This window comes from Monodelphis domestica, chromosome 4, assembly GCF_027887165.1.
Source record: "Monodelphis domestica isolate mMonDom1 chromosome 4, mMonDom1.pri, whole genome shotgun sequence".
Classification (NCBI taxonomy): domain Eukaryota; kingdom Metazoa; phylum Chordata; class Mammalia; order Didelphimorphia; family Didelphidae; genus Monodelphis; species Monodelphis domestica.
This window is the reverse complement of record NC_077230.1, coordinates 249,456,293-249,479,270: the sequence shown is the minus strand read 5'-3', so window position 1 is coordinate 249,479,270 and position 22,978 is coordinate 249,456,293. Positions and strand designations below refer to the sequence as shown.

Sequence of the window (22,978 nt, the reverse complement as noted above, 5' to 3'; positions counted from 1 at the left end):
TGTCTTTGGACATAAGATTTAAAAATTAGAATGGTGATGGTGATGAGTAATCTAAGTATGGTGGAGACAAACATCCCCATAGTTCTACAGTGTCTATTCAAGTCTCTGATTGTACATTTGTTTTTTCAAGGGTTCTTTTTGTTGTCTTTTGTTTTTTAAGTCATTCCAAATACCACTATTACAGTTACTGTTATTTGCCTTTATAAAGACTGTTTGGTTCTACAAAAAAAAAAAAAAACTACTTATTAATCCAGAGCAGAAAATGGGAGGGAGGGTAGGCAATAGTATTGCTTTTTATATAAATTAGGTAAAACTTAAAAAAACAAGCCCCTAATTTCCATACTTTCCCCAAACATAGATATGAATGGAAATGTTTTAGTCTCCTGGGAATTCCATGAGATTGGTGTCAATACTTGGAGGAAGGGAAGGATCTTTAACTGTACATTGAAGATCAGTTCAAATAAAAGTACATACATTAAAGAAAAATAAACACTTAATATCAATTTGTTCATTTACAATTTGCATCTTTGTAAAAAATGGAGAATATTTTAAAATAATCTCCATATTATTTCATTTCAGCCAGTTGCGTCCATCCCAGAAAATGAAAGATAGATGGGGATCCAGGAATATCCTAGTCTATAACAAAAGATAACTCAGAACACCACTTCCAAAATCTAGCAAGATAATTTTTGTTAAAAATTATTAGATGCTCAAATATGAATTCATATGTATATTTCTTTTATTAGAAAAATATGTTTAAACATAAATAAGATTATTTGTCAAATTTCTACTGTTACGTTAAACTTCGTTTGTTTAGTTTTCCTTTCTATTCATTCTTGATCTCTTTTTAAAAAAGAAATATAAATAGGAAGAAAAAAAACTTCATTCTTCTGAACATTCACCCTTAAATACAAACTAAGTTTGCTTCTAAACTCATATTTCATTATTATTCCTTGTTATATTAATGATGTTATATTTTTATTTTCCCAGGAGTCATATTTGCAGTAACTTGAGAAAAATGCTTTTCTAGTAGGTTTTTGTCATGCCAATATTAAGCTTTTATTTTCTTATCCCCAACTTTACAATATTAATTAAAATTTTGTTGGGACTTGATTTTTTAAAATAGTTTAGTGATTTTTAATTAAAAGTTAAATCTGCCAACAGATGTTCAAATTTTGGATTTAAGAAAATTCTATATCTGAATTGTAAAAAAAAAAACTGACAGGACATAATAAGTTATCCCATAGTTACTGATAGACATAGTGACAAGAGGACAGACATCACTGGGATAGAAATCTGGATCCTGTTTCTTTCTGTACAAAAAATGAGCTGGTATTGCTTATTTCACTATTTAACCAAACTTCTATTAAAAATGTTTTGTGAAATGTAGAATTTTACATAACTATGATAAGTTGCTTTTTAATTATTATTCTATTCCTCTTATTCTAATCTTTTTTATAAAAAGACATTCCAATAGAAAAAAGTACACAAACAACTCACTATCCTACCATTATTGTTTTATATTTAATATCACATACATGATTGTACAGATGTATAAAATTAATAGATGTTTTGTTATCATAATAAGAATTATTAATAGTCTTATTAACTAGAGAGTTAGATTCTAATACTATCACTCATTTGCTACTCTGATGTTGAACAAGTAATTTAATTTTTCTGGGCTTCATTTTCTTCATATTGTAAAATGAGAAGATGAGATGAATAAATGGTAATTAATTGATGGGGCTCTTCCATCTTTGAAATTCTACATTCCAAAATAGGAGAATGTATGGGAAGAACTTTTCTCATTTAGGAAAAAGAAAATAGCATTGAATTATTTATAAATATTGATGCTTAACACATCAAGACAATCTACAAAAGACAATTTATGATTTTAGAATCTGAAAATAATTGTTCTTGTGACATTTGCAGCTTTCCAAAATAAATTTTATTTTGCTCATTTTGTGGTGGGAGAAATTGGCAAAGGGAACATCAAACTTCTGGTTTCATTGGCAAAGGGAACTCTTTTTCTACCACTGCAGTTCAGCCACTACTCTGCAATTTATTGTCTTAGAGGCCTGGGGCACTAAGAGATTAAATACTTTCTCAGAGTCACATGTCTAATGTGTCAACAACAGAAGTTAACCCAAAAGTTAAGTTAGCATTTTATATTTTTTATTGTGTATAGAAATATAAAGTCATATTTTAAATTCACATTGCCACACTAATTTTTCTTACATTTTCTGTTATTGGCAATTGATGGAAATATTGTCCACTTAATGAATCTAGTTAACAAGTGGATTATTTATTTGGTAATATCCTGAAAATAATTCACCTTTTAACATGCATTGATATGTAGTTTCCAGAAATTACTTTCTTTTTATACCACTTATTAGCAAATCCTCTACTAAGATCTTAAATGAATACATGGTTGTGACATGCTATGGAAGCGACTCTCAGTTCTTAAAGTCTTATGGAACACAAACTCAGGAAAGCTCTACTAAGTTGGGAAGGACCTGATGATGAATTAAGTCTCCTATCTTATTGAGTTCTGTGATACTGAAATCACTTTAAAAGACTGATATATATTAATTTAAGGTCGCCAAGGAATTCAGCTATGTAATTCCTAAATGAAACACTCAAGTCAGCTGCCAACTTTTTTATGGTGTTTTAATTACAAACAGGAGAAAGAAAGTATTAGAGGGAGAGAGAGAAAAAAAAGAGAGAGAGAAAGGGGAGAGAAGAGGGTTTAAACATCCACTCTGCTCAGGCTGAGCCAAAGTGGGCCCAAGGCCCTGAATAGCCAAGGCAAGGAAAGAGATGAGTCCTTGTCACTCACGTGACCAAACTGGAGAAAAACAGTCTGCAGGCTCCTCCAACTCCAAGCACCAGCCTCCAACTGACTCTCCCCTCCTCACAGGAAGTCCCAAGAACTCCAGAGGCTGTTCCCTACCTCACTTCCTGCATCTCACATGTTCCAATGGTGGCTCTAACTTGACCTAGGACTGCCCAGAGGTCTGTCCTTTTTTGCACATGTCTGTTGAAGACCATATTCTCAAATAATTAAATCTTGAGTTTTGCTGCAGCCCTTCCTGATCTTGTTACCCTGAGTAGGGTGGAGATTGTAGTTTCCAAGACCTGATTCTGTTATTCCAAGTATCTCTATTGTTATTGATCAGGAAATAGCTAAATCCTATCTTCTAAAGAATGGTCTGAATAGGGTGGAGTAGTTTTGAAATTCATAGTTCAAAGATTTTATTCACTGTCAGTTCATAACAGTGATATATGAAATGCAAAACTGGAAAAAATACCTCTCATTCTGTTTCCACAAAAATAATTTAATTTTTGAAAGAAGGAACAATTTGTATTAAAATCTAAACAATTCTTAATCCACAAACACTAGTTGAATTATAGATAATTTTAATTTTTGCTTTCTTACAATATACTCAAGCAATCCTTCAAGACAGATCTGGCACCAGTTTATTCACTAAGCTTTTCCTGATTCTCCCCAGCTCCTAGAATCTTCCTTCCTCATATGCCTTGTCTTTAGCTATTTTGTTATATATAGAGATGGAAAACTCCCTCTTAGAATGTAAGTCTCATGTAGAGTTTTTTCCTTTCTGGTTTTTACTTGTATCTCCAATGCTTAGCACAATATCTGAAACACAGTAGGCAATAAATATGTTTTGACTACATGCACTTATATATGCATATGTTTTCTTAATAAAAGAAAGTAAGTTCCTTGAGGGCAAGGATTATATGTTCATTTTTTTTTGTATCTCCAATTCCTAGCATAATAACTATTCAATAACAGGTGCTTAAAAATCTCTTGATTGGTTAATATGAAAACTTGGACACAAACCAATGATTATTAGAATAGAAGAATCCTTTGAGATTGGTGTGTCAAAATTTGCCAAAAAATCAAGTATAACTCTGGTGGTGTGTCACCAAGAAAAACCATAATTTTGTGATATTTATAGTTTAAATAATAAAAATGTATAATTGTAATATATAACTGTATTTAATAAACCAAAAACTAATTATTTAACTTACCTGCTTAGTAACTTCTTTGTTCATCTGTCAGTTGTTTCTTTTGTTGGTCTTGATATTATTTAACTTGTGTGAGGTACTGTGAACTAAGATAAGTGAGGGGGAGGGGGAATTCTTCAACTAACCTACCTATTAGTGACTTTTTTGTTGCTGAATTTCATTGGCTAAATCTTCAGTTAAAGGTTGATATTTTGTACATTTCAAGTCCATGCAAGCCCTACTAACTTCATCTGTGAATCTGTTTCTTTTGTTGGTTTTGATATTATTTGATATTTTATATTATTTAACTGCCTATTTAACTCCTTCCATGCACACACACCTCCTCCCAGCCCCTGCAGGAGCCCCACATGCCCCAGTTAACCACTGCTCTACCCCAGCCCCCACAGTCAGTGAGTGGAGCAGTCCCCCCACCATAGCCAAGGCCAAAGCTGCAGATGCATGGTGGCTCCCATGCCCCAAGGCATGCATACTGACTTCACATGCAGTTTTGTGTCATCGAAAATGGCTGTTGACACGTGTCATAGGTTCGCCATCACAGATCTATATGAACATTTTTGTTATAAAAAAAAGCAGAATACATAAAGAAGGTAAAGCTAAGAGGATAGGAAGCTTTAACAAATAATTTATTTGATGGAGTTAATACATCATAAACTTTAAATCATCAAGAAATGTAACCTAATAAGGGTTAATTAGTCATTTCACTGTTTCACTCACAAATACTCTTATGTTCTTTTCCCTGAAGAATAAACATGTTTATTTAAAGTTTAGGTCAATTTATAAAACAGAAACAAGTAGACTATGATGAAAGTAATTATAATTTTTCCCAAAAATCTGGAAGTTGAAAGTTTTTATGAATAATTGACATCTTCCAAAGAAAGTCAAAATATGCTTTGATGCTCATTGACTTCAATTCAAAAATGGGCATAAAGAAAGATGGCAAAAATACAATGTGGGTTTAAATCAAGAAATGTAAAGGTTTCACGGTTTAAACACCATTCAAAATATTCATACTTGTATATCTTGAACACTTTCTTTAAAAATAAGTCAGAAGACACTGAAAGTACCAAAAATCGAATGACATGAAAATGAAACTGGCTACATCATAATGGTGAAAGAAAATCTCATTATAGACATAGTTGTCATTTCAGAATTAGTCAACTTTTTATAGGCAAATTATTGGATCATCACAGTAGAGGCCAAAGTAATTGAAGGACGAATAAAGCATGCAAATATGTCAGCAATAACTTATTCTTTTTAAACAGCTGTACATTCTGAAAAAATAGGAAATGGAGAAAAGTGAAGAAACTAATTCTGATTATCATCATTTCTTATAAAATCTAAACTTCAATATATCTGGGATTTCATTAGTGTGGATATTCCCTCCAGTGGTATAACATCCATTTTTTTCTGACTGTAATGCTGGTACTCTCTTTATTCCATTGTTTCCATTTGTGATAACAGTTTGCATAAAACCAATTCAATAATAAATTTTGGGGAAATTATCTTGTCCATGCTAAATAGCTCAGCTTATACCAGTTTCAGTAAAAGCAACTTCTTTCTTCCTTCTTTCTCTGTGATATTCCAAGCCCCACAGGAATCAAAGAAGCTCTCATCATGTTAACAATTTGTGGTTCAGATAAGAAACTTAAGAAAATTATTTATCTTACTCTTGTATTTATTTAGACTTTGTGATGTGAAAATGTTGGCTGCAATCAAAAGTTGAAAATGTATTCATATTTTCCTTGTTGACATATAGATGATGACAATTGGTATATAGATCAGTAATTTCAAGTATGCTACCAATCTAGTTATTTTGAGTAAATAATTTCATCATGATTTTTTCAATACTTTGGTAAATTTCTTAGAGATATTTTAAAATGTTGATCCCACAAGACTTTCAAAATTTTATCACTATCTTCATGAATATTTTCTATACCTAGTCTAGGATACCTACTTTTCCAAATCTGCCCATATTCTTAAATGTTATTTCCACTAAATAAGATTGTATATCAAATAATAATCAAGAAATCAAGTATGATGATCCCACTTTCAGCAAAGAGAATAAATCATCATAGAACTGCTCAATTTGCAATTCTCTTTCTAAGTTTTCACCTATTTTCGTCTTTACGTGTATTGAAGTGATACCTTAAAGTGATAGAGCTCAATAGTATCTCACACAAACCTTTCTTGTAGACTTATTTTCCACTTGACTACTCCTTGATATTTTGTGAAGTAATAATATCCATAATTCCCTGTCTTCCTCTCGTGTTTTACTAGTGAAATTTTATTCTAAACAAGTTTTGTCCTTGGCTCTTCGTTGGGCATAAAAATCAAGCATTTGCTTTCTGGATCAATTTATTGGTTCAGTTAGCCTCCTTAGGGTAGTAGCTGATTTACATGTGTTAAATCTTTGTGTGATGTTGTGATGAAGTTATATATGGGGACCTTGGATAGTGGAATAGAGGACCCTTTACTCAACCAAACCCTCCACACATGCAAAAAGAAAGGAAAAGAAAAGAAACTACCTCAAAATAAAGGAAACTAGAAAAGACAAATTTCACTGGGTTAAGAAGGGAAGAGTAGCCCAGGGACTGCAGCATCCCTGGACTACTAGAACACAAACCAGCTCCATCCACTACTTTGTGGCCTGAAGCATTGAAGTGGCAGAACAAGGGATTGCCTAATGCACTTCCACATGGCCTGAGAAGAAGAAGCAACATAACATTGACCAAACATACACAAGACAACAGGGGAACTGGCAACATGGAGATAAGAATATAGCTGGAGAAAATAGATATAAACTTCCCTTCAAAGGACACATTGTGGAACAGTCTTCCCCCAAGCAGGAGACAACTCTGCAAGCGTGGAAAAGTGCTCCCTCTACCCCAGAAAATGGAAAGATTCACAATGGAAAGGTAGGGAAATTAAAAAAAAAAAAAACAACCTAGAAACTCATCAAAAGACAAAAGACACTTTAGTGACAGGGAAGATGAAAATAATTCAGGAAAGGACAATGACAAAAAGGAAACATGTGAAGTCTCAAAGGAAAGTGTGAAAAGATGTCAGGCCTCAAAAGAACACCTGGAAGAAATTGAAAAGAAGTTTAAAAATAATGAGATTTTACAAAAGCAACAATATCTTAGGAACAAAATTCATTTAAGAAAACAATTCCCTAAAAACTAGAAATGGTGGTACAAAATACACTGAAGAAAATAATTTCCTGAATACTAGAAAGAGCAAAATGGAAAAGCAAATATAAAAGTCTAAGAAAGAAAATAAGTTTCTAAAAAATTAAAATTGGGCAAATGGAAGCCAAAGAAGCCATGGGGCATCAAGAAAAAATAAGAATTATTTTAAAGAAGAAAATCTCAAATATTGTACTTGAAAAACAACTGGACTGGAAAATATATCCAGGAGAGAAAATCTAAGAATTATTGAAATACCTGGAAGTCACTATCAGAAATAGAGCCTAGCTATCATATTATAAGAAATCATAAGGGGAAACTACACTGATTCTCAAACAAGAAGGTAAAATAGAAATTGAAAGAATCCACTAGTCATGTTCTAAAATAGATCCCCAAATAAAGCACCTCAGGATTATGAGAGCCAAATTCCAAAATTCCCAGGCAAAGGAAAAAGAGTGTAAGCAGTCATAAGGAAACAATTTTAATATCATAGATCCTACATTAAATGACTAGAGGACATGGAATATGACATTCCAAAAGGCAGATTATGTAGGATTACAACAAAAATGAGGGAGGCAAGGGATGAAAGGAGAAAATTTGAATAAAAAATGTCAGATAACAGTACAAAAAAAAAAAATCAAGCCATTCCTCAATTGACAAATGGTCAAGGGACATGAATAAGCAGTTTTCAGATAAAGAAATCAAAACTGTTAAGAAGTACATGAAAAGGTGTTCTAAATATCTCATAATTAGAGAAATGCAAATCAAAACAATGCTGAGGTAGCACCTCATACCTAGCAGATTGGCCAATATATCAGTAAAGGAAAATAATAAATGTTGGAGGGGTTGTGGCTACCATTTGATCCAGCAATATTACTACTAGGTTTGTACCCTAAAGAAATAAAACTGAAAAATGTTTGTACAAAAATATTCATAGCTACACTTTGTGGTGGCAAAAAATTGGAATCCCTCGACAGGGGAATGGTTGAATAAATTGTGGTATATGTTGGTGACGGAATACTATTGTGCAGTAAGGAATGATCAACTGAAGGATTTCAATATGAACTGGAAGAATCTCCAGGAACTGATGCAGCATGAATTGAGCAGAATCAAAAAGAACTTTATGCACAGAAAGTAAAATGTTATAGAACAATACAGTGTAATGGACTTTGCTAATACAAGACAATCCCAAGGGATTTATGAAAAAAGAATGCTATCCAAATCAAGAGAAAGAACTATGGGAGTAGTAATACAGAAGAAAAAACAAATGACCAATCAATTGTTTATATGGATATATGATTGGGGGTTTTGGTTTTAAAAGATTGCTCTATTGCAAAAATGAATACTATGGAAATAGGTATGTGACCCAGTGGAAATGCTTATTGAATGGGAGGGGAGGAGGAAGGAGGGCAAGAAAATGAAATGTGGAAATAATGTGAAATGTTTTAAAAATTAAATTAAAATGAAAAAAATCCTACATATTATAAACATTAAAAGTCAAAGAAAAAAGATGTGATAGGATATGACTCCAACTTTTCCATTTAGCACTTTCTGCAAAAAATAAATCCTTTGAGTAGCTCAAGTGGGAGCTGTTATCATTTATATGGTGCCTTTTTTCTATATCATCCTTCTTTAAAATTTGGTGTTTTCATCTTCGCTTTAACTAGTCAATTAATCAATAAACATATTAATTCCTACTATGTACCAAGTACTGCACTAAGTGCTGAGATACATAGAAACATAAAAGACACTCTCTTCTCTCAGGAAGCTTGCACAATCTGATTAAGAAGACAACATGGAGACAGTTATGCAAAAATAAGGCATATACTACACAAAGATGGCTGATCAGAGAGTTACTTCCATATCAGTTTCTAGTAGTTTCCTGGGTATTAAAATATACCTATAATCAATTTATTTTGATATTTGGTGTCTTCCACCTCCTTTTGAAACAAATATTTATCTATAAGTCATGAGGCTTCTGAGTAGCCTGTAAGTCTCTAGCCTCTTTTTCATGTCCAATCTTGAATACATTTCCTAATGTATTTTTACTGCCATTAACTATATCTATCTTTTCATTGAAATAAGAGTATCAAATTATATGTTCACTTGTTTTGAAAGATCTGCTCAAGTTCTTTGTAGCATTTTTCTGCTATATGATCTAGAACAGATTTTATTAATAAACTACTATCTTTTTCCCTTAGGCTCATAATAAGCACTGAAAGACAATATGATCCAGTGTCCCAAGAAATTATGGATCTAATTGTCTTTATGTGTATATTAAATTCTGCTGCTTCCATCTTTGGCCTCTCCAAGAAGGGACTATGTGCCATATTTTATGTTATCTGCAACTTACTTGAGTCTTGGCAACAGAAAACCTTCCCCTAGGAAAATTTAAAGGATTACTTTTGTTTATTTTTTTCTCTCCAGAGCCTGTGTACAATACCTGAGATATAGTATATGTCCCATAAATACTTGCTTAATCAATAATGTCCCAAAATTATTAATAATAGATTGACCAAGGGATGATGAATTCAGTGATCAAGAAACTAAGAAAAATATAAAATTGCCCTTAGACCTGCACAGCTCTTCTCACTCCAGCAAAAGTAGTGAACAAAACATAGCATATTCAGAAGATTCTAAGAATAATATATGGCATTGATTTAATTACTGATACTCTAAATATGAAATCTTTGTAAAGTGAAACATTATATAACATATTCTATATCATTAGTAAAATAATTTGAGTTATTTTTGGAAATTAATATTTTGAGATTTTCATTCCTATTTTATAGTTTCAATTACCTTTTAAGATGAATTCCTATGGTAATTACTAGTGTTATTACAAATGTTTAATATCTTCTAGGCAGATTAAAATTTATATGATGTCCAATAATAGTATATCCCTAAATTGAGACCCTCACCAAAAGCACTGTTTGTTTTATCTGTCTTTACATTTTCTTGGGCATAGTGATAGCTAAGAGACTAGTTTTCCATTGAGTTGTAACATCAAATTAAAAGCTAGTCCAAGATTATTTCTACTCAAATATTACTTTATGTCAAAAGCTGTAAGAAAGTTCTCTTAATACAGGGGTGGATTATTAACCTGTCACAGTAAATAATATAGCTTGAAGTAAAATATAGCAGCTCTCATCTGAAAAGACCCCCAAATAGTTTATATCAGAACAGTGTTAAAAAAAAAAAGCAGGTGGAAATGTTCCTGTCTATATCTGAACTGACAATTTTTTTTTCCCTATATGATTCATGGCTACTTTAGCAAGACTGTCAAGATGATCTAATTGTCAAGTGACAATTTTAAGAATTTTTGCTTATTGTGGAGTAATTTTTTTTAAGTTATATTTTATTTGATCATTTCCAAGCATTATTCATTAAAGACATAGATCATTTTCTTTTCCTCCCCCCTACCCCCCCACCCCCCATAGCCGACGCGCAAATCCACTGGGCATTACATGTTTTCTTGATTTGAACCCATTGCCATGTTGATAATATTTGCATTAGAGTATTCATTTAGAGTCTCTCCTCTGTCATGTCCCCTCAACCGCTGTATTCAGGCAGTTGCTTTTCCTCAGTGTTTCCACTCCCATAGTTTATCCTTTGCTTATGAATAGTGTTTTTTTCTCCTAGATCCCTGCAAATTGTTCAGGGACATTACACCGCCACTAATGGAGAAGTCCATTACATTCGATTATACCACAGTGTATCAGTCTCTGTGTACAATGTTCTCCTGGTTCTGCTCCTCTCGCTCTGCATCACTTCCTGGAGGTCGTTCCAGTCTCCATGGAACTCCTCCACTTTATTATTCCTTTTAACACAATAGTATTCCATCACCAACATATACCACAATTTGCTCAGCCATTTGTGGGGTAATTTTTTAATGCAATTCAGATGCATTTTTAAAAAAATTAAATCACTCAGTTCATCCATCCTCTTTTTGTTGTTTTGATTAAGATGGCTTTTTCACTGTGAAAACATGAAATCAGTATATCTTGCAGTTACTTCATGACCTTATACAACAAAATTCTATCCCACAGGACTATTTGATGATTACCCTTTGTAAAGGTACATCCTGTATTTCTTCCAGAAGGAAAAATGAAGATAAAAATCTACAGTACTCATGTTCTTTTGTCTTTGAAAAAATTGCTAATTAAGTTTTGTAATCAATTCCTCACACAAAGCATTATTTTTATCCAAAGAAAGTTGATTAAAATTAAACAATTCTACCACCTATACTTGTAATTGGACTTAATACAATAAATTGGATATCTTTTGTATCAACATTTTTTTGTGTTTCAAAAATAATAATACAAGCATTCAAAGGAGTATATTTCTTGATAAGCTGATAAAAGTATTACTTTTATGTAGTAGTACCAATTGTTACAATAGAATCATCATTCTTTCACTTCAAAATATGTTCCTATATTAGGAAAACAATAAATAACTTTTATGCACAGTTCTATTTTGTAGTCATCTGAAAAAAATACATTCCTCAAAACCAAAGAGGTTTAAATTATGATTTTTTAAATTGTATTTTTAACTATTCATCTTTGGGGTCTCCATGAAAGTTCTCTAATTCTCCATGGTAGTCATTACCTAACCCTGAGTTCTCATAGCCTTTGTCTCTGCAAAGCACTAGCTTTGACAATTTAGTCAATACACTTTTATTAGGCACCTACTTATAAGCTAGGCACTATTTTAAATGCTAAGGATAAAACGCAAGTCTAAAGGTAATCCTTGATCTCAAAAAAACTTTTCATCTAATTGTCACATCATTAGCTGAAAGTCTTAAATTACAAAACAAAAATTTACTGTATGTCTTTTGCTAAAGATGTTCATCTCCTATTTGACCAAGAGGTGTTAAATTTTGGGCCACAGGAACTCTTGAAGACATCTATAATTTTTACACCCAATTACTCACCTTAGGTATTGTTTTCCCCTGAACAGTAGTAGTTTTTATCTGAATATTGGACTGAACAAAGAGAAAGGAAAAGAATCTATATGTGTAAACATATCTATAGTATCTGTTTTTATACTAGCTAAAACTAGAAAATAAGAGAGTTTATACCTATTAGAAAAACAGTATAGAACATGATAGAATATTATTTTGCCATACCAAATGGTGAAATAAAAAGTTTAGAGGAAAATGAGAAAATCTCTGTGACTCGATTCAGCATGAAGTAAGGAATTAGGAAAACAATTTACACAATAACATTATAGAGTAAAACAACTTTGAAAGACTGATCAATTCAATAAGCTATAAATTCAAAAGACTGAAAATGAAACAAGCCACCCACCTGCTGCCAGAAAGATGTTGCACTTAAAGTGTAGAATGAAACATACATTTTTTAATATAGCCAATGTCAGAATTCATTTTAAGTTACTGTGCTATTATAAGGATTTTCTTTTCATCAAAAAATTCTGTGAGATTGAGATGGACAGAAAAGGTAATAATCACCTATGAAAATAAATAAATTTTAAAAGATAAAAAGAAATTAAGTTGAATTGGAATAGTTCAATCCACTCCAATTAAATTCTTCCATTTCAAGATTTTTACTATTTCAAAGGAATATTGCATAGTAGATAGAGAGCTGGCATGAGAGTTGGGAAACCTGTCTTTGATGCCTAATGGCTGTCTGACCCTGTGTATATTAAATCTCTCATTAATTCTAGAAACTCTTTAAATCTCTAAGATGCAAAATAGTTACTAATCATTATTGGTAGAGAAAATGTACTTCCCAGGAGTTTCCTCTACCAATGAAATTAGAGATCTATCTCAAAAAGGCAAATAAACTCTTAAAAATAACTAACTAATGTGTAGTGGGATTATAATCTGCATCAGTGTAGGGGCTACCCATGTAGAACAAATCACAAATCCTTGTACAACACAGAGGAAAAGAGTGTTCTGACATTAATGTGCCTATTTCAAGCCAGCATGTTTAATACTGATTAAGAGGGGGAAAAAAGTCTCAAACTTAATCACTGATATCACTTCCTATATATTATTTTCCTTTTGGAAAAAATGAATTTTATTAATGTTTTTGTTTTTACATTAAAGTTTCTTTTTTATAAAGATAAAACAATTAAATGAAAACATCTAACAGTGTATCCCATCATATAGTATCATAGTGCCATATATTTAGGCCTGAAAGCTACATGATAGGTCAACAGTTTTCATTGCTAGTGCCTCAGCTAGATTTTTAATTCAGAACTTTTTGTCTCAAGACTTTCTGACTCCACATCCAGTGATCTGTTTCTTGTCCTTAGCTGCCTCAATATTATTTCTAGAAATCTCCTGGTTCAGCAGGTAAAGTGGTCTCAGAATGGCTCACAACAAGGAAGTAAATCTATAGATTTAAGTCCTCTTGTTGCAAGAGTCCTAGAATTCTTATGCTTTTGGTGCTGGCAGATGGGAACTTCTTTTTAAGTGGTTTCTTTTTTGATGGGCTAATGGAATTTGAATGGGTTTGTGAAAGGGTTTAACACCACTGAAAATATAATACAGCATTTTGCCAGTTTTATATTTTGCTTTTTCTGACACAGTATTTCTGTTCTACTCAATTCTTTATCTTTTATAAGTCTTCACCCTTTGACAGTTTATTATAGAAACCTTACTTTATTGCAGTTCTTTTGCTGACAATATAGAGCTGTTAACAATTTTTATAAGATGAGACTGTACAGAATAACCATGGGCTTTGCCCAGTTTTAACATTTGGAAGTGTTTAAATTTAAAATAGACTTTTTAGTACAGTTATAATTGGATGTGGTCACATAGAAGCTACATTATTGAGGACATAAAGCATTTAATATTCATCCTTCAGTATCTTCATCACCCCTCATGTATAAGACTCCATTCTAGGTACAGCAGAAAATATAAATATGTTTGAGTCGGACAGCTACCCTCAAGGAGATTAGTAGATAAATAGGTATATAAATAAGTATTTTAAAAATAAGAATATAAGGTGTCACTAGGGATGGCCAAAGACAGCTAGATGACATAGTGATAGAGTATCAAGCCTGGAATCATAAAAACTGACCATTCTGAGTTCAAATATGGCCTCTGACACTTTTGAGTTCTATAACTATATGCAAGTCATTTAACAGTTTGCTTCAGTTTCCTCATCTGTAAAATGAGCTGGAAATGGAATTGTCAAATCACTTCTGGATTTCTGCCAAGTAAACCCCAAATGGGGTCACAGAGTGTCAGACATGACTATAAATGAACAACAGAGAAGGTCAAATAAAGTGAAAATGAACGTGCTAAGAGGAAGAGATCACACTGTTGATAGAGCATACCATAACAATTATTTAGTGAAAATAAATAATGGTTGAGATGGACCATAAAGCCTGAGTAGGATTTTAGAAGACAGAATTGGAAGGAAATAGTATTCCGGGTAGAAGAAATCTCAAACAAAATCTGGGAGGTATAAATGGTATAAAAGAATAGTCCACTTTATCTTGAGAGCAGGTAAGAAATAGAAATGATTGGCAAAAATAATCTAGATTTAAAGTATAACAGGCCTTGAATTGTAGGAGTTGAAATTAATTTTGAATACAATGGGGAATCATGAACAGGTTTAGAAGTAGTGGAATAATATCACCCAACCTCTAATTAAAGAAGATTAATCTGGTACTAGCATTTTTGTTGTCACTGTTATTGTTGTCCAGTTATTTTTCAGTTGGATTCCCATTTGAGGTTTTCTTGGCAAAGATATTTGAATAGTTTACCATTTCCTTCTATAGTTCATGTTACAGATGAAGAAATTGAGACAAATATGGTTAATTGACCATAGAGTGCCCAGCACTCTATCTACTGGGTCACCAAGCTGTCCAGGAGAACCTAGATAGTAAAATATAATGGAGGTCACACAAGGAGAGAATTTATAGAAGGAAGACCTGACCGGCAGTTTCAGATGCTGTAGAAAGGTCAAGAAAGATAGTTCATTGGCTTTGATTACTGAAGGCTTTTGGTGACCATGATAGAATACAGTAAGTGAAATTGTACAAACAGAAACTGGACTCAGAATAGGTAAGATATGAGTAGGAAGTAAGTGTTGTGAATCACTTTACATTATTTGGTAGAGATTTCTCTTTCCTTCCTTTATTTCTTCCTCCTTTTGTTTCTTCTTTCATAAGTTCTTTCTTTACTTTCTTTTTTTATTCCATTTCTTTTCTCAAACCAAATAAGAGTATGATTCAAATCCTCCCTGATTTGCTATCTTCCATTCACTCTCTTAACTTGAGTAACATTCCTATCTATAATTTTCTATATAATTTCTTTCTCCCTTATTTCTCTGCCTAAACTATTCTTGTTCATGAATTAATGCTTACAGGTGTGTGTGTGTCTGTGTGTGTGTATGTGTGTGTGTGTGTGTGTGTCTTAATTTGTTCTATGTTCCTCAGATAAGGTAAACACTCTTGGAAGAGAAAATATAGTTTCTTCCTCTGCCTAACTTATCTATCAGTACATTTGTTAATCATGTCTCTTCAAAGTCGCTGTCTCTCTGTCTCTCTGTCTCTCTCTCTCTCTGTCTGTCTGTCTGTCTGTCTCTGTCTGTCTGTCTGTCTCCTGTCTCTGTCTCTGTCTGTCTCTCTCTCCATTTGTTTTTTTGAAGAAATTTCTAGAAAACTATGCTTTTAGGAATATTAATTCATAAAGAAGGTAGTGTGGTATAACTGAAATGGAAATTCAAAGATTAATAGATCATTGATTTAGAAATGGAAAGGATTTCAGAAGTCAGAGTTCAATCCCATAGTTTTTCAAACGAGGAAAATGAGGTCCATATAGCAAGAGTGAATTGCCCAAGGTGACAAAGGTTGTAAGTAACTAGCAAAGTCAAGCTCTCAACCTAGGTCCTTTGTATCCCATGTCATTTGGTTCCAGTACTTTTCCATGTTCTTATGTTTAGCATCTTATCATTTGAAGACTAGGACTTCCTGGACCTAAATCTCTTCTTCCTAGAACCTAAATCACAATCTGTCCCAAAGGCCCTGGGGACTTAGAAATCTGAAGTGAGATCTAGGCCAGATCTCTGAGATAAAATATAGCTCTGAATAGATATAGTCTCTGGTCAGGATTTTCTAAAAGTATTTACTCTCTCCAACATTTGTAACTCATTGTAAGACATACCCCTCCAGTTGAATTTCCCTGATTTTATGAGAACTATTCTCATTGTTCCCCAAGAATTCCTCTTCCTTCTAGTCATGCCCACTAACCATGAGTGTACCCCCCCCAAGGTACTCCCAAGGTATTATCCTGGGCTCTCTTCTTCTTCAATACTTTTTTGCTTCATCAGCCCCCAAGGATTCAATTATCTCTATACAGATAACCACAAATCAACTTGTCCATCTGTAATATTTTTCTGGATTTATGGTATTATATTTCTAACTACCTTTTGGACATTGAATTCATGTTAAGTGGAAATCTTAAACTGCATCCAAATATTTCCCCCCCCAAAAAAAAACTTTTTCTCTTACTAAATTCTGTATTAAAACACTATCCTCCCAGTCAATCAATCGCACCATATAGGTGTCATCTTCTACTTTTCATTTGCTCATCTCCCACATCCAATCACTTGCCTAATTCCATGAATTCTACCTTTATAACATTTCTATCTCCAACTCCTTCTCCTTTGGCACTGCCACCACCTGTTTACAGACCACCTCACTAGAAGCCTTGATGAATTTAATAGATGAGTAAAAAATGTACTTCAGTAAGAAGAGACTTGAGGCAGGGAAAACAACCAGATGACTTGCAATAGTCCAAAAAGTAGGGTAATATCATGCCACTCCTCTATTCAATAAATCCCTGTGGTTCCCTGGTATCTCTAGTATTAAGCTGTTAGTCCTCTAGCTTTTAAAGCCCATCTTACTCTGCTACGTTCCTACATTTCCAGTATTCTTACACGTTCCTTCCCTCTACATCATTTGAAATCCAGTGACATTGACCTCTTTGCTGTTGCTTAAACATAATACCTCATCTCCTGACACCATTTTCATTAGCTGTACTTCTTGCTTGCAGTGGTCTCCCTGATCATCTCTACCTTCTGATTTCCTTGACTTCCCTGAGGTCTTTGCTAAATGCCTACCTTCTGCTTTTTCCCAATTCTTCTTAATTTTAGTACCTTCTCTCTATTATCTCCAATTTTTCCTATATTATATGCAAACAGAGGTTTGCATACTGTCTCCATATTAAAATGTGAGAGCATTGATTGGCTTTTGGGTTTTTTTGTGTGTATTTTTTTTGCCTTTTTTGTATTTACAGTTCTTAACCTGGCATGTTGTAGGTGCTTAATTAAATGCTTGTTGATTTTATTTGATTCTTCCATGAAGAAGAATATCACTTTAAGACCTTTGCCTCCAAATTCTCTTCTTCTTCTCTCACTCAGGCCTCTAAACAGAGTATGATAAAACAAAACAATAACAAAAACCTTATATCCTTCTCTATTCAGTCTAAATCAAACAAGTGTGGATCTGTGATTCCTCCCTATATTTTCCTCTAATTTCTTTACTCAAGTAATTTCCAATTGTATTCTCTCCTACACATTCCTCATTAAAAGAAAAAAGATTGATTCACTTATGAGAGAACAATAGGTTTTAGTTCACACCGTATTGATTCAATTCTTCTACTTTCTGCTGACTTTTAACCCTTTTGTATCATGTCCTTTATATTATTTTAATCCTAGATTTTCTTCTTTTTTTCCATTCGCCTTGAACTAATATATTTTTTAAATTATCTTTCCCCCAGATCAATGAGAACATTGATTGTTTTCATTGCTTCATTTTTTCTTCTTAACAACATATGTACCAAATAAAATAATATAGTTTATAAAGAAAAGAAGGAAATAAATGCTCTCACAATTAATTTCTTCTTTAAAAAATAATCAGAAGGGTTAGCCTAATCTTTATAGGCCATCCTGACTGCCTCTCCAGGTAAATATTTGGAGCTTTGATTACAAAGGTTTCTGTTTTGTCTCCATTTAATTATTGCTTTAATAGTGACCTTGTCCCTTACCTTCCCCCCTACTTAATTCAAAAAGAACATTGAATTTGTCCAGTCTCACTAATGAAAAAAGCAAGTCACTGTGACTGGGGAATAAATCCAGGATTATAGAACCCATTAAAAAGCTGTCATCATTTAGATTCTTCTATGAGAAGGCCAAGGCAGGATGGAGCAAGAATAAACTCAGCTTCAAACATTTCCCTTTTACTTTTCATGTGGCAAAGATTCAACTGGTTCAACATAGTACATTGGAAAGAGGAATTAAATTTATTCTACTCAGTCTTAACAGTCACAACTAAAATTCATGGTTAGAAATTGCAAAAAGAAGACAAGTTAATGTAAAGGCAAACTTTCTGATAATTAGAAGAAAACAAAGGAAGAAAAAGCTACTTTGGGAGATAGTGGATTATTTCTTACTGAAAGTCTACAAGCAGAGGCTAGCTATCTAATTGTTGAATCTGAGTTGGAGTATATATCTTCTGATGTTGTCATGGGCATTGTACCCCCAGAAACTCTGACAAACTATTATCAGGGAAATTCCTTTGTTCCCTCTGACTCCCAACCCAAAACATTGGACACTGAAAGGATTATCCTCCTTTGATTGTCCCATTGATTTGAGATGGACAAAGAGACTCACCTCATCCATCTGTCTTGGGAATCATGAGAACCACCCCCATGCCTTCAGGGAAAACTCCTTCCCAACCCCTTGCCCCAGAGTCAAGTCCTCATTGAATATAAAAACTCCAGAACTGAGACATTAGGAGAGTAACCTCCCAGGTTGCTCCACGCATGCTCTCTTGCTTGCCAAAAATTCAACATTACTAATAAATCTCTCTTTACTTTTAATTTAAGTTTCAGAGTCTTGCATTCTTGCAAAAGGTATCCTTACCAAACCCCAGGGGTACACCTCTGCACCCCACAACAATGTCTCTTCTAATAATTGTATGCTATGGTTTCATTAGATTCTGGCTGAGTTAAGAATTATTCATTTGCTTTCTTCATCTCTCCTTTGTGTTTCCCACCACTTTATAATATTTCATAATCATAAAGTGTATGGTGTTTCATAAATCATTAAACATATTTATCTTAAAATCTCTATCATCTGTTATGGTCTAAATCTTGGCTAAAATAGGGTGTAATTTTAATCACTAATTAAGAAGTATCAGAAAGATAAGCTACAGTAAAATATAGTGAATATTAAATAATTAGGTTTTATTCAAAAAACAAATAATAACCATTCATTAACTTACGATGGCTTAGGAAAAAAAGCCATTCCTCTTATAATCATCATACTTTAGCTAAATATTAAAATTTTTCTCTATTATCAATTTTACAGAAATAGGAAAGTATATTTATATTTGACTTGTTAATTGTAAACCAAATTACCAAAGTTGCTGATATTTGTTTCAATTTTCTATTTTATCCAACCAAGATAGTAAATCTTATCTCTTAAGATTTGTTCATTCTTTTCAAGTTTTTCAGCTTTAATATCCTGAAGCATTTATGAAGCCCCCAATAGAATATAGGACTAATACTCAGGATAGTGGATATGGAGAGTGAAAAGTCCTTAACTATCTTCCACCTTTCTTCCCTTTATCACAAAATACTGCTATTAGCATATACAGATAAAAAATAACCTGTCTTTCCTAATTAGAAGTTGTTATTTGGAAAGTTAAGAATAACACCTAAAATATTCATGAAAACATTTAATCTTGAATTGTTGGAGGTTCTTCATGGATATGCAATTTAAATAATTTCATTTAATTCATAAAAAGATATCTTATACCTTTTGCTATTATCCCCATTTGAGGAAACTGAGTAAGAGGTTAAGTAATTTGCCATGGATCACACAACCAGTAAATGACTGAAAAAACATTTGAACCCAACTTTTCTCAGACCCAATTACATAACTCTAACACACTATTTCTTGTTCCATTGTGACAAGGAAATCACTTTAAAAGACTGATATATATTAATTTAAGGTCGCCAAGGAATTCAGCTATGTAATTCCTAAATGAAAACTCAAGTCAGCCGTCAACCTTTTATGGAGTTTTAATTACAAACAGGAGGAAGAAAGGAATTAGAGATAGAGAGATAGAGGTAGAGAGAAAGGGGAGAGAAGGGAATAGGGCTTAAATACCCCTTCTGTTTAGGCTGGGCCAAAAGGCCCAAGCCCTTAGATAGCTGGGGCAAAGAAAAGAGATCAGTCCCTATTACTCACGTGACCAAAATGGAGAAACAGTCTCAGAGGCCCCCACCTTCAGCTTCCTTCAGAGCAAGCTTCTCAGAGCACACTCCAACCACTCCGACAAACTCCTCAACCACCCCCCTGAGTCTTCAGACCCCCCTCTCTTTAAGAAAACCATCTAATCTGGCCTCAGACACTTCCCAGCTGTGTGACCCTGGGCAAGTCACTTGACCCCCATTGCCTAGCCCTTACCACTCTTCTGCCTTGGAGCCAATACACAGTATTGACTCCAAGACGGAAGGTAAGGGTTTAAAAAAAAAAAGAAAGAAAACCATCCAAGTTCCCTCTCCTCAGTTCTCACATCTACCAATCACTGTCCATCAATTTCCCTGTGCCAATGGAGGCTCTATCTTAACCCAGGACCGCCCAGAGGTCTCTGGCTTTGCACATGTCTGTTGAAGGCCATATTTTCAAATAATTAAATCTTTGATCCTTTGCTACAGCCCTTCCTAAATCCTGTTAACCTGAGTAGGGTAGAGATTGGAATAATTAAATTTTGATCTATGCTGCAGCCCTTCCTCAATCCTGTTAGGACTGAGTAGGGTGGAGATTGATTCCAAGTATCTCCATTGTATCAATTCTAAAATCAATCATGACTCAAAGAAATTCCTGTTCTATGCTTAAGCATAGGTCAAAGTCCTTTCCATTGTTCAGCAAAAGGTTTCTGTCCTAAAGAAATCCTAAGAAGGGAAGAGGAGGAACCTCCCATGCCAATGGGGTTCACATTCCAATAGACTATCAGTAAGAAATTTTCCAAGTATGAAATTTCCCAATGGTGAAATTTCCAACATTTATAAGTCTAAGGAATTTTAAGGTTTACACCATGATGCCTATTTCAGACAAAGAACTCCATTTTTTTCCCAACAAGTAACGGATACTTTTCTCATCTTTCTAAAGTAAAAATATACTTTTGTCTTTTATTTGTAAAATTATACACATTGTTTTTATTAACCTGTAACTTGTTTTTTTTTCTGAACCAGTAGCCTGTAATAGTTGTCTTCATTTTAAAAGTAATTTCTAAATAAAATAATCTGTTTTAATTATGTGCATTTTAGCATTCTACACTTATGTAACATGCAATTCTATGTCCATAAAATCATTTAGGGGAAATAGAAATATATTGTTTTTCTAACAATGTTCCTTTATTAGCATTAGGCTGATTAGCATACTGGTGCTGATGTAGTGTCATGTTAATAATGTGGCATTATTAGCTACATGTAGTATATGCTAATAAATTTAATAGTCTATAAAATAAGTCAATATAAAAAAAGTTATTTTTTCTTATCTCCTTATATTTTCACAGATTGTCAGTGTTGGGAAACATGTTAAAGGATACCATTATATCATTGCAAACCTAGTAAGTACTGTCCATTTTCTACTTTCATCAAACTTTGTAACCATGACTGAAAATAATGTTCAAGGAAATATTTTTAATGTAGTCAGTTTTATGCAAAAGGTACAACCAGTGTTTCATTTGGAAAATTGTTATCATAGTGAAAATGATATTTTGAATGGAGAAGCACTGTATATATGCATTTTTTGCATTAGCATATAATGCATTTATTTGATTGAAATACATCATGGTGAAATTTCAAAACAATGATCACAGTATTCATTTAAATAGGGGTATCAATTGTCAAAATAACTAATGACCTCCATTCTAAATTATACCTAATAACTTTCAGTTAAGATTTATAAAACTTTAGTTACCTGTTTGTTTAGTTGTTTCAATCATATCCAACTTTTTGTGACTCCTTTTGGAGCTTTCTTGGCAAAGATACTGGAATGATCTGCTATTTACTTATCTATCTCATTTTATAGATAAGGAAACTGAGACAGTACCTGACTAGGCCCATGGTCACACAGATAGTATCTAAGGGTGGATTAGAACTCAAGGTTGTTTTTTTTTTTTTCACTCAAAGCCCAGCACTCTATCCATGACAATAGTTCTGAAATTGTGGCATGGAGGGGACAACTATATTTCACAATTTCAGGTCCCAGTATATATTACTGTTTAAGAAAATACTTTATGTAGAATCATTGAAAATCAAAATTTATGAGAAATTGCTTAATATTCAGTTTGTTCAATATGTACATAAGGAAAGACATATTACTTATATTGTTACCACCAATTATCTGTTTAGAGTTATTTACAATATACTTAGATTTTGAAATCTTTTCCTTGTTAACTTTCCAATGTAGGAAAAAGTAACATATAATAGATTTATATTTAATGGCATATGCTTACATTTTCTAAATTAGTTTAACCTAAATAGGCATGGTTTTATCTTCTCTTTATTTATTCTTTCTCCCCAAACATCTATTCAGTAGTGTCTTGAGAACAGATATTGCTTCATTCTTCTTTGTTTCTTTCAGCTTCATATCTGGTATAGAGTAAAATGTTTAATAAATATTTGTTGATTGGACAATGAAACTTTGTATATAAACATCAAACAACTTGATTAACTATATAAGGTAAAA

General features: G+C 33.0%; 1 protein-coding gene across 10 annotated transcripts in view; it reads left to right on the top strand.

The window, feature by feature from the left end:
• Positions 1 to 22,978, top strand: part of GRIA4 (glutamate ionotropic receptor AMPA type subunit 4) — a 478,222-nt gene that overhangs the window by 338,202 nt on the left and 117,042 nt on the right. For all 10 annotated transcript variants that reach the window (XR_008911318.1, XM_007494900.3, XM_056794448.1 and 7 more), the window contains one exon: positions 21,801 to 21,854. Coding sequence is in view for 9 of the 10 variants with exons in the window: in XM_007494900.3 (XP_007494962.1) it covers positions 21,801 to 21,854 (54 nt within the window). In the remaining variant the exon portion in view is untranslated. The remainder of the gene's footprint in view (positions 1 to 21,800; positions 21,855 to 22,978) is intronic.